The 12179-nt window shown below is 56.8% G+C and overlaps 1 protein-coding gene across 1 annotated transcript in view; it reads left to right on the top strand.

The window, feature by feature from the left end:
* The first annotated feature begins 2122 nt into the window (after nucleotides 1-2122).
* The window catches only part of CACNG3 (calcium voltage-gated channel auxiliary subunit gamma 3), a 30277-nt gene continuing 20220 nt past the window's right edge, over nucleotides 2123-12179 (top strand). Inside the window, exon 1 of the mRNA XM_054993336.1 lies at nucleotides 2123-2540. Within this exon, the coding sequence (XP_054849311.1) occupies nucleotides 2330-2540 (211 nt within the window). The 5' untranslated portion in view covers nucleotides 2123-2329. The remainder of the gene's footprint in view (nucleotides 2541-12179) is intronic.

Below are 12179 nucleotides of genomic sequence, written 5' to 3'. Positions count from 1 at the left end.
TAGCGAGCAAGCATTGCCCCGCCCGCCCGTTTACATCGTCAAGAAAGGCCTTTGCAAAGAACGTGGGGGAGGTGCAATGATGGGTGGAAAGTGGAAATGCTTGTGGAGATGAAACTTTTCAGAGAAAACATGACTCTTGTTTGGAACACGACCCTGTCCACCCATTTCCTTTCCCTTCTCTCACCTTGTGGAAGTGTGAAAAGCAGTGCCAGCGGAAGAGCTGACATTCCCAGAGATTTTCAATTCTCTAATGTTCTCAACATAAGGTTGCTTATATTAAAAATTGTGTGTGTGTGTGGGGGGGTTGATTAGTTAATGTATCAATGCATGTCCCTAACTGGAAGGAGGAGGGTCTTGGGCAGAGAGATAGCAGGAAATGAGAGCAGGGTGAGACGACCACAAGAGTGCCTTGGATGCTTCAAAGGTAGCTACAAAAAGTTTGTGCCGGATGCATAAGCAAGGACTGGTGTGACAAGGGGCGGCTGGAAAGGGGGCATCCTGGCCATAGCAGAGAGGAAGACGGGCAGAAATGATAGTGACGGATTAAACCCGTGGAGCAAAGGAGAGCAGGAACAAAACCCTGAGACGGGGCTGGAGAACTGGTCACAGAACTGGGAAGACGACCATCTCGAGAGCGCATCCCATCAAAAGGCTGCTGGAAATCTCTCTGCCTTCAGCCTGCCTTTCCCTTTCAACCAATGTCTACTCAGGGCAACCCTTTCCAGAAAGGAAGCATTTGGTTAATGGAGACGAAGGAGCCAGGGAGGCTAGAGAGATGGAAATTCAGAGCGGAGGGCCTGAGCAGGAGCCCAGGTTTGGTGAGATGCAACGCCTCCCCTGCAGTGGCTGAGGGAACAGCAGGGGGCTGCTGGGTGTGCAGTGTCAGCTCCCGGCCCTCCCTCTGAGGGAAGGGGGGCATTGGCGACGGGGGGGGGGCGAGCATCAGTGAGAGAGCGGGTCCTGTGCCCGTAGAGAGAGCAACCTGGCAGCCACGGGTGCCTGTGGATGTTCACCTCCGGCTGTTCTAGCATCTTCTTCTTCTTGGGAATTTCTGCAGATGTACGTTTCCCAGAAATTATAAAGCCCCGCAAGCAGGGGAGGGCAGTACGCTTAGGCTGTGCGTGGAGTGTCCCTGATGCCCGTCCTCCTTGCTGCCCTGTCCCTTCCTTGCTGCCTTTGGGTCCCTGTTATCTGGGCCCCACCGGGGACGGCCCAGGGCAGGCAAGGGCCGGGTTGGCTCTCCCAGGCGCGCACACCCGCCAGCGCCAGCGCGGTCTTTCTCCGTTGAAGCCGATCGAGGAGCTCAGCCGGTTAGAAGCGGTCGGATCCAAGCCGCTTGCGATCCTGGAAGCCGCTTTCTCTCGCGCCCAAACAGGCAAGCGGGGAGGCGGCGGCGGCGGCCGCAGGGCCGGAAAGACGGCAGGGTGGGAGGCGCGCGGCAGCCGGCGCGGAGGGAGCGGCCGGTGCGCGCGGGCGCCAAGCAAGAGGGGGCCTTCCCCGAGGGGCTGCCCCGGTTCGGAGGGGGCTGCTGCCGCGCCAGCCCTGCCCCGCTCCCCCGCCGCCAGCAGCAGCTCTTGCCCGCCCTCTCCCGGCCTCGGGCTCCCAGCCTGGCAACCGGGCCTTGGCACCTTTGGCTCCCAGCTTTGGGGAGGGGGATGGACGGCCGGCCGCGGGGCGAGCAGCGACCCGCCCGCCCCGGTCCGGAGCAGAGCTGCAGGCAGCTCGGAAGGAAGCGCCCCGTTCCCTGACGTCTCCGCCACGCCGAAGTTGCAAGCGCGTCCCTCCCGGGCCGGAGCGAAGGCGAGCGGCGGGCGGGGAGGGAAGCTGTCCGCTTCAGCCCCGCGGCCAGGCCAGGCCAGGCCAGGCCAGGCGGGGCGGCCCCCGAGCCCCCGGCTGGCTGCTCCGCCGCCGCCGGGGTCCTTCGCAGCAGCGCTCTCCGCCTGACGGCCCGGCTGCCGGAGACGGGCTCCCTCCGCAGCCCCCGCCTTCTCCCGCCGCCTCTCCGCCAGGCGCGCGCGCGCGCGCGCACGCGGCCCTGCTTCCATTCTTCGCCGTGGCGCTGCCAGGCTGGCTCGCCCCGGCTGCCCACCAGCAGCCGCGCGGCTCGGGCACGGCTCCGCCCGCCCCGGAGCCAGGCTGGCGCTCGGGAATGGCTCTCCGGCGCCGCGCCGGCCCTCAGCCTCGGAGCCCCTCCGCGCGGGCCAGGAAGAAGGCGGCTGAGAAGGGCCTGAGCAGCCGGGGCGCCTCTCGGGGGCTCCGGCGCCGGGGCTGAGCGGCGCCCGCCCGGCCGCCCCCTGCCCGCCCGCCCGCCCGGGGGCCATGCGTCGCCATGAGGATGTGTGACAGAGGCGTCCAGATGCTGGTCACCACCCTGGGCGCCTTCGCCGCCTTCAGCCTCATGACCATCGCGGTGGGCACGGACTACTGGCTCTACTCCCGCGGCGTGTGCCGGACCAAGTCCCTCAGCGACAACGACACCAGCCGCAAGAACGAGGAGGTCATGACCCACTCGGGCTTGTGGAGGACCTGCTGCCTGGAAGGTACCCGGCCGCCGCCGCCGCCGCCGCCTCCGCCGGGCTCGGGGCCCTGCGCGCCTGCCCTCGGGGAGCCGCTCCGCTTTCCCGCCGGCGACGAGGGGAGGCGGCTCGGCCAGGCCCCGCCCCGCCCCGCCCTGCCCTGCCGGGGGTCCCGCGCCGGGGTGGAGGCGGGCTGGCGCGGGCTGCTCCGGGGCGCGGGAGGCCGGGCCTGCGAGAGGCGGGCCTCAGCACGCGGCGGGCCCTCGGCCGGGCGCCCCACCTGTTGCGGGGCGCGCGGCGCCCCCCTCCGGCGGCTCCCAACGCAAGGCCGCCCGCCGCGCTCCCGGCAGGCTGGCCCCGAAGGCCGCCGGCCCCTGGCCCCCTCCCCCCCGGCCGAAGGTCACCTTCAGTGACGCCCCGGAGAGGCCCTGCAGGCAGCGCCCCCGAGGAGGCCGGCTGGCGGGCCGGGGCGGCCGCGCCTTTGCTGGGGGCCGGTGGGGAAGCGCGTCCCTCTGGCGGGGGGCCTGCAGCGCAGCCGGCGCCCTTCGGCCCCTGGCGAGGCTCCCCCGGGCAGCTGCTCCCCGGGCCTCCGTGGCCGCGCGCCGCCCCCCTCGCCTCTCCCCACCGGGCTCGTGCCTGAGGATGGAGCCCCCCCACCCCCCGCGAGGCGCAGCGGGAAGCGACGGGCTGGAAGGGGGGAGGGCCAGGGCCAGGGCCTCCCCCCCACGCTCGGGCCCGGCAGTGATCTTTGAGCTCCGGGGAGGGGTGGGGTGGCTGCCCGGTGCCAAGGAGAAAGGCGCAAGGCAGCTCTGGCAGGGAGCCCTGGCAGCGGGCCAGGGGGCAGCTGGGAGGAGGGTCCCACCCAGAGCATGAGCTCCGCTGGGCCAACTGAGGCAGCGCATGATGGTCACAGCGCTTCTCTTCAGCCAGAGGTGGGAGCAACAATCCTGGAAGAGGAGGGGGCCAGTGTGAGTGGGTCCAGGGGGTGGTTTCCACCTCCGGCTGGGCACTTTGTGTAGCTGGGCCAGACGTCAGGCTGAGAACCCGGGGCCAGCTGCCATCGCAGTCTCTTTTCCTTGGCCGCCTTTCCCGGCGGCGTTTGGCCTCCACCAGATTCCTCCCTGGGGCTCCTTGTGTTTCAGGTCTCCCAACCAGTTAAGCTGACTTGGGCCCAGTTTTGCTCCAGGCAAGCAGAGATGTGGCAGAGGCGCAGCTGCTTATTTGTGTGTTTGTCTGTTATAGGCAGCCTGCTTTCTTACTGAGACTCAAGGCGAGTGTGAGTTAGTACTGCCGGTTTCAAGGACATTTCAATATACGTGTAATAAATGCAAATTTGCAAAGGTTTTAAACCAGCAGAAATCCAATGCAGAGTTGAAGAAATGCTGGAACTGAGCATGAGCAATTCTGACATATTGAACAACACAGAAGTACCCAGTAGGATCACACTTCAAGCAACAGATAGTACATAGCAGCACATAGCAGTAGCAAAGTCTGTGCCCCCCCCTGCCTCTTTCCTGATGCCTCTCTTTAGACTGCTGTCTTACAGAGCAGCCCTCCGATCTGAGTTTTAAAAAGCCCTCTTGAATACTTTTGTTTTCATCATTTGCAGAAGGCCAGGAGAGTGGGAGCTTTCCTGACATCTTCAGGTAGGCCATTCCATAAAGTGGGGGCCACCACAGAACGTAGCAGGTAGCTGTTGATTTTGCCCATGCGCAAGGTGGTGCCTGCAGAAGGCCCTGTTCAGATGAGCGAAGCTGCTGTGCTGGAACAGGGGTAGAAGAGGTCCTGTAGATACGCCAGACCAAGACTGTTAACAGCTTTGTATGTGCTAGTCAATACCTAGAATTGAGCCTGGTAACCAGAGGAGAGACTGCAGAATGGGAGTAATATTCGTGGTCCTTCTAGTTCATGATAATAGCCAAGCTGCAGCATTCTACACCCACTGAAGTCTTCAGATGAACTTAGAGGGGAGACCTTTGTATGGTGCATTACAGTAGTCAAGTCTCAGTGTTACCATGGCATGGGCCCAGGCGGCCATACTGGCCGTGTCAAGGTAGGAGGCCATCTTCCAGGCTAGAGTGAGATTGTAGAAAACTTTTTGCAGCTGCCTTAACTTGCTTTTCTAGCATTAGTGCTGGATCTAGTATAACCCCGAGGCTCTTAATTGAGTCTCCAAGCATCAGCTCCATTGAAAAGACATCTTTCAAGATGTCTGCTTTCCCAACCAGCATCCCTTCCGTCTTGTCTGGATACAGTTTCAATTTGTTTGCGTTCAGCCATTTGACCACAGCTGTCAGTCAGCAAACCAAGATTTCTACTGCATCCTGCAGTGATTTGGATTGTAAGATACAGAGTTGGGTGTCGTCCACATGTTAATGGCATCCAGTTCCATAGCTGCAAATGAATTCTCCTAAAGGCTTTACACAGAGGTTGGATAACATGGGGATAAGATTGTGCCCTGTGGAACCCCACAAGATAATTCCTAGTCTGGAGATAGCTTGTCTCCAACAGTGACTCTTTGTTCCATGAGAAACTAACCCATTCGAAGGCACATCCTTTGATACCCACTTCTACCTCCAGGCACTTCAACAAGATGCCATGGTCTACTGTATCAAAGGCTGCAGATAGATCCAGGAGGAGCAACTAAGTAGCATGACCTTTGTTTACATTCAGATGGAGATCATCCACTAAAGCTACCAGAACCATCCTTATTCCATTGCCTGGCCTGAGTCCAGACTGAAAAGGGTCCAAAGCACCAGAGCTATCCAAGAAGACCTGGAGTTAGTCAGCTACTGCTCTCTCAATCACTTTGCCCAGAAAGCACAGATTGGAGGCTAGGCGATAACTAGCCATGTTATTTTTGGCTAGGGTTGTTGTTGTTTTTAATTAGTGGGTAAATAACCATCTGTTTGTGTGGCCAAGGGGAGGTTCCCTGAGTTAGTGGCTGATTTACAAAAAAGGCAAATGCGGTTTGGGGCCGTATCAACAGAAGCATAGTGTCCAGATCACGTGAAGTGATGGTATCGCTCTACTCTGCTCTGCTTAGACCTCACCTAGAGTATTGTGTTCAGTTTGGGGTACCACAATTTAAGAAGGATACAGACAATCTGGAACGTGTCCTGAGGAGGGCAACAAAGATGGTGAGGGGTCTGGAGACCAAGTCCTACGAGGAAAGGTTGAAGGAGCTCGGAATGTTTGGCCTGGAGAGGAGACAACTGAGAGGTGATAGGATAGCCCTCTTCAAGTACTTGAAGGGCTGAAATATAGAGGATGGTGCGGAGTTGTTTTCCGCTGCCCCAGAAGGTCGGACCAGAACCAACGGGGTGAAATTAAAAGAGTTTTCAGCTAAACATTAGGAAGAACTTCCTGACAGGTAGAGTGGTCCCTCAGTGGAACAGGCTTCCTCGGGAGGTGGCGGGCTCTCCTTCTTTGGAGGTTTTTAAGCAGAGGCTAGATGGCCATCTGACAGCAGTGCTGATTCTGTGAACCTGGGCAAGTCATGAGGGGGAGGGCAGAAGGGGTTGCATCAGTGCTTGATTTTCGTGGCCCTTCTTACATGCCCAGGGTAATACCGATCACCACCTTGGGGTCAGGTAGCAGTTTTCCCCAGGGCTGTTTGGCTGGGGATCCTGGAGGTGTTTTGCCATCTTCTGGGCATGGAGCGGGGGTCCCTGGGGCAGTTGGGGCGGATAGTTGTGAAGTTCCTGCGTTGTGCAGGGGGTTGGACTAGGTGACCCTAGAGGTCCCTTCCAACCCTGTGATTCTATGATCCCGAGGGCTCATTGATGTGGTCTTGACTTGATTTTAACAGCCACGATGGGCAGGGATTCCGTGCATGTCTCAGACCAAAGTGAATCCAGTCTCAGGGTTGCCCCCAGATGCTACATGGGTCCAGCGCTTGGCTATGAACAGCTTCCTCACCACCCAAAGCCTCATTGGTGTGTCCCCATTCTGCACCTTGCGCTTGGAAAATGCCCCCAGACACAGACATCCCTGGAAAGGCTTCATGCCTTATGAAAGACCGGGAGGTTATGGCCCCCCTTTCCTTTCGCTTCTCACCCCACATCTGAAGGGGGCAGGGGGCAGCTCCTGGCCACCTGTGCTCCTTCAAGGCCTTCCTGGCTGCTTTCAGAGGTAGGGTAGGGCTGAGTGAGGAGTCCACGCTGGAGCCTAGGCAGCACTTGCCCAACCCTTCCCTCTTCCATGAAATTGCTTCATGGATTTAGCTTGCTGCCCCTACCCCCTGCTCTGATCCCTTTCTCTGCTGAGAAGAATATGGGCCTACCTTACAGTGTTATTGTACAGACTGCCCAAAGTGGTCTGCGTGGTGTGCTTTGAACACTCTGAAATGTTAGATAGTGGTGGAAAGTGCCTTCAGGTCATAGCAACTGATGGCCACCCCTGCTCGGGGTTTTCAAGGCAAGAGACTAACAGAGATGGTTTGCCATTGCCGGCTTCTGCAAAGTGCCCCTGGTCGTCTTTGGAGGTCTCCCAAGACCAACCCTGCTTAGCTTCCCAGATCTGACTAAACTGGGCTTGCCTGGGCTGTCCAGGTCAGCATAAATTATTATATACCTGCTAAGCATTTTTTATATTTCTTGTGCATGAAGAAAAGATTTCTGATGTGAGGGGAAACTGGTAGTTCCTAATACAATTGTGCTGTTTTTTTAAGAAATGGGAGATGCTGGGGTCAGTCTGTGAATTCCAGCCCTGGAATTGTGGCGATGGCTTCCGGTTATTCGGAACATAATGGAGTCACTAAAAGGACGCTGTTGCTCCTTAGCAGAATCCATGCTGGGGCACCTGAGAACAGGTGATCTCAGCAGTAGAGTGATTTAGGGCATTATAGGATTATTCGTTTGTTAATGGAGCATTTAAGTGACTGCAGAGCACGGCAGAGCTGCCTCTTGCCGCTGCTCACAGTGTGGTTGAGAGGAGACCAGCCTGGCAGGATCTGTTCCTCAGAGCCAAGCTACAAGTGATGCCTGACACAGCTGTAACGGAGAGCCAAGCTGTAAAACCAGGATGCCTACATTTCCCATCATAACTTGAGGGAAGCTGACAAGTGTCCAACCTGTGTCAGGCGTCACTTGTAGCTTGGCTCTCAGATGCCTGGATGGGTGCAGGTCACCTGACCTCTTGTCTGCTCTCCTGACTCCTAGAGCAGGAGGCCAGGAAGGTGGGTGGGAATGTTCCCAATAAAGACAAGTTTGTGGGGTAGAAGTGCAGCCTAAGAGAACAGCCCTTTCTGTGCAGACAGGATGCAGCCGTTCATCCTGCAGGGCATGAGTCTGGTGCCCCCCCCCAAATCATGGATTTTGTCTTCCTCTTAGTGCTCCCCCAGTCTCTCAGAGCCTTGAGGGGGCTTCAACAGCTGCTGGATCTCCAGCAACAACTGTGTGATCCTGTTTGATGAAGTGAAAAGCACAACTGATGATTCCTGTGGATCCAACAATATGAAAAGCACCAGCCAGTATCTTTCTGGCTAGCGCCAGCCCACATACCTCCAAACACTGCCGGCTCCTACCCAAACAGGTGAAGGTGGCCAGCTACCCATCAGAAGAGAGCACTGACGCCATCTTGCATTCTGCCCAAGAAGTTAGTTTGCTTTGTGATCTGTTAACTGGTCTGATGCTTGGAGAGCAGCAGTTGCCTGAAGCAAAACGGGAGCAGCAGAGCGGCAATTCTGGTGGAAGTAAAGAGGAGGCGGGCGGGCGGGCACTGCAGGCTCCCAACTGAAGCGTTCTCTGCGTAAGCTGGGCTGACCTTTCAACCAGCGCCTCGTGCCCCTCCCTGCAATAGGAAGACCCTTGTGTGTGGCTTTGTGCACAAAGGCATGTCGGAGGCTGGGGGGTTTTGCTACAGAGAACATTTCCCTGGACGCGTTGCTTTAAAATTAGCCCTGTTTAAGAAGGACGTATTCCTTGCTAGCTAGCAAGCATATATGGCTTTCAAGGCAGTGAGCAAGGTAGCCGAGGCCTGTCAGCAGCAACTAGCCATGGTAGCTAAAAGGAACATCCATGCACAGAGGCAGTATACCTGTGAATATTATATACTGATGGCCAAAAAACTGAGGAAGGCTTCAAGTATTAGTGTGAGCCTGTCAGAGCCAAGTCTCCGTGGATCTCTGGCTTAAACCAGGGGGCTCTTCTTACGTCCATCATAAGATGCGTGTAACTCCATGTATGTTCAAGGTCGCTCAGCTAGTGCAGCATCTTCTCTTACCAAATTTCCTGGTTGTGATGCAGAAAACAATTGCAGGCAATTTCTGTTTTAGAGGGTTCCTCTGTTTCCACCATCGGGGCCAATGAACCTTGCAGGGGAGCCAGTCACTCCACCTGTGCCTCCAAGCCCAAATGGCCGCAGGAATCAATGGCTCCGTCTCGCTCACGGCCTGCCTGGGGCCTTGTAGAACTGGCCGTTTTGAGAATGAGTGGAGCTTGTTCAAGGGATGAGTCCGAAGGGGGCATGGGGAGCAGTCCTACCTTTGCCTCTGACAGTAAGGGGGGGGGGTCAGTCGTGAAGCTTAAGTCATGTTGCAGCATGTGTTGGTTCTGTGTCTGAGGCGCATGGATTGAAAGTATCGGTTACTGAATGACTGTGTCCCCTCGTTTTATACAGGTGCCCAACGCAGGGCTGCAGCTGTGGTGGGCCAGGAAGGGCAACGCCCTACCCAGCTCAGGTTAGTTTTAGGCAGGTAGCTGTGTTGATCTGCAGTAGATCAGCCGTAGAGACCCACTAGATTGTCGGAGTGTAAACTTTTGAGAGTCAGAGCTCCCACCTTCAGACACCAGAACAGGAATGCGCCCCACTTAGGGCTGCTTCTCAACAGGCAGTTTAGTTTGTGACTTTTAAAGAACGACAGCTTCTTTTCTGAACAGAAAGATTCCTGTTTGAGAAATCGGTGGCTCCTTGGTGTCGCTCCCCAAAGGGGAAGGATGTGTTTCATGCTCCCAGCTCCACGTGTCTCAGCTGACCCAACTGCTTTGAGGATCTTGTCCCCTGCACTGTGCTTATGATCGGGCGGGGGGGCGGCGGCATTGTGCATACCTGGGTGTGTTAACAAGATACGGTGTAGCTTAAGGGAGGGGTTCGTTCTAAGTGCCTAAAGCCTTCTGAACGGTTAAGCATTACTCTTTATTCAACAGCCAGGGTTTAAAAAAAAATATGTGCCTTCTCTGGGGCTTGGCAAGGGGGCTCCCCAGGTTCCTGGTGGTTAGGAGAAATGGCTGGGATTCCATTCATTTCCTTGAAGGCCCCCCCCCCGCCCTTCACTGGGAAGGTTTGCTGGAATCTTGCTGGAGTGAAGCCCCTTGGGAACGTGTGGCAGGGGTGGCCTAGGGCTCCTGCCCACTGAGTCTCACCTGCAGGCCTTTCTGCTGTGGGGCGTGGCTTCTGTGCTCAGGGGAGGCCTCCTGCCGGCCACAGTCAGGCTCTGCCCTTCAGTGGGATTCTTAGGATGAGACCGTACCACTGCAGCTGTGGGGGGGGAGGGGAGTGCCCTCATTTGAATATTTCCAGCCGGGAAAATCCCTGCACCCAAAATACTTGTTTGCCAGGGAGTCAGCCACTCAGCCAAGCATCCTTTGCTCTGGCCTCTCTGTGCCGGGAGGGCTTTTTTGGCTTCCCCCCCCCCACTTTAACGTAAGACATTCTTACACGCCTCACTGCAATCCATATGCAGCATGTGAGGGGACACTTCAGTCATGCCATCCTCAGTCCAGGGACATCCTACTCTGTTATTGGCTGCCTGGGAACAGCCAGCACACACATGCACTCACGCACGCGCACGCACCCCTTGGTTTCTGCTCCAACCCTCTCCTCGGTGGAAGTGATCCCTGGGCTCGGTTGGGAGTCCTCAGCGGGCCAAAGACAGCGATTGTTTGGTCTGGGTCTCCAGGGCAGCTGATGTTGCTGTCCACTCACTGTAATGGTGTGTTAGTTCCTACTGTGCAAATTGCCCACATGGGAAAAGGCCTTTGATGGAGGCTACAGTTAGGAAGGAAGGGGTCTAGCGGCCCTCGGAGCTGCTGCAGGACCTGCCTTGAAGAGCTGGAAGGGAACGGCACTCCTGCACTTCAGCTTCCCATGCTTTGCATTTCCTTCACGACTGTCCACGTTTCTATGCCCTCCCTCTGTTTAATAAACAGCCATGAGGTGGTGCCTCTGCACACCGACATCTCTGGCCACCGTCCTGTGCTTCTGCTGGTTCCCACCGGGGATGCGTCTCCATGCAGGAACTCCCTGTGCACGGGGTGGGGGTGGGTGGGGGGGGACACACTCTGGTCCCTGCCTGGGCAGGCAGTGATTGAAGAGGTCAGGAAAAGTAGGAAACCTTTCGGAGGCTGCCTTGGGCAGGTGTTCCCTGCTGGCCTCTGTCTTCCTCTGCTCAAAGTCCAGATGAAGAGCTTTTGTTTTTCTGTTCTTTGAAAAACACTTTGCTCTGTTTGTACTTTATTCATACAAAACATTTCTGTTTATATTCCCAACGTGTCAGTGAAAACCCAGCCCTTTTAAAATGGTGATTAAAACCAGCATTTGCTCTGGCATTCTGGCTGGAAGGCCACTCACCAGCTCCAGGCATCCTGGGAAAAGCCCTCCCAATGTCCTCTGCCATCCTTTGCAGGACAGGCAAGAGGCACCCAGTCAGGCACCCCAGCTGTAGGGGCCAGCAGCGCTTCTATGGGGCAGAAGGCGGCTGCCTGCCATCCCGGAAACTTCTGTCTCACCTCCAGGGCTTTTTTTCTGGGAAAAGAGGTGGTGGAACTCGGTGGGTTGCCCTCGGAGAAAATGGTCACATGGCCGGTGGCCCCGCCTCTGGATCTCCAGACAGAGGGGAGTTGAGATTGCCCTCCGCACCGCTCAGCGCAATCGAAACTCCCCTCTGTCTGGAGCTCAGGGGGCGGGGCCACCAGCCATGTGATCATTTTCAAGAGGTGCCGGAACTCCGTTCCACCTCGTTCCCGCTGAAAAAAAAGCCCTGCTCACCTCTATGCTTGCCGTGCCTATTGACAGAGCTCACCAAGGCTTCAGTAGTCAGCTGTCAGTTGGTGTCCAGGGAAAGCACAAGTGACCAGTGAGTAAAATTCAGGCAAAATGGAAAGCGCAGCTTACAGCAAGATCGCTCCTCCACTTTGCCAGGCAGAGTACGTCCTCTGTGGCTACCTAGATATCTTCCAACTTTTCTCATCTTTCAGCTCGATTTATATCCCGGACTCTGAGCATTTTAAATCTACTTCCCTTTCTTTTTTGCAATAAAATTCATAGAAGAGTGAGTGCCTGTTCCCAAATTAAGAAGCTAGGCTGGCAGATCCCAAAGAGCTGCCCACAGAGTGAATCTACGGCACTTTTGCAAACTCATGGCACTGATGAAGGCTGTTCCCATAGCAACATTTATGCCAGCAGGATGGTGCCAATGCAAGGGGGAGCAAGTGAGTGGAAAGAGGCGTGGCTGGGAAGGAGTGGAGCCCAGGACGGACCTTGTGTTCTCCCAGGGCGTGTTCCTTCCTCTTCCATTGCGCTGGGGGAACAGGTGGCTTGATCAAAAAACACCCTCCCACTGCAGACAACTGAGAACTCTGCCCGCCTGGGAAGCCCTCCCCACCCCCCAACACCACTAGAAGAGGTACTGAACTAAACCTGCGCCATCCCACCAGCAGAGGA

Source organism: Eublepharis macularius, chromosome 12, assembly GCF_028583425.1.
Source record: "Eublepharis macularius isolate TG4126 chromosome 12, MPM_Emac_v1.0, whole genome shotgun sequence".
In the NCBI taxonomy this organism is placed as follows: domain Eukaryota; kingdom Metazoa; phylum Chordata; class Lepidosauria; order Squamata; family Eublepharidae; genus Eublepharis; species Eublepharis macularius.
Note: the sequence above shows the minus strand (reverse complement) of the source record. Positions and strands in the feature narration are given on the sequence as shown.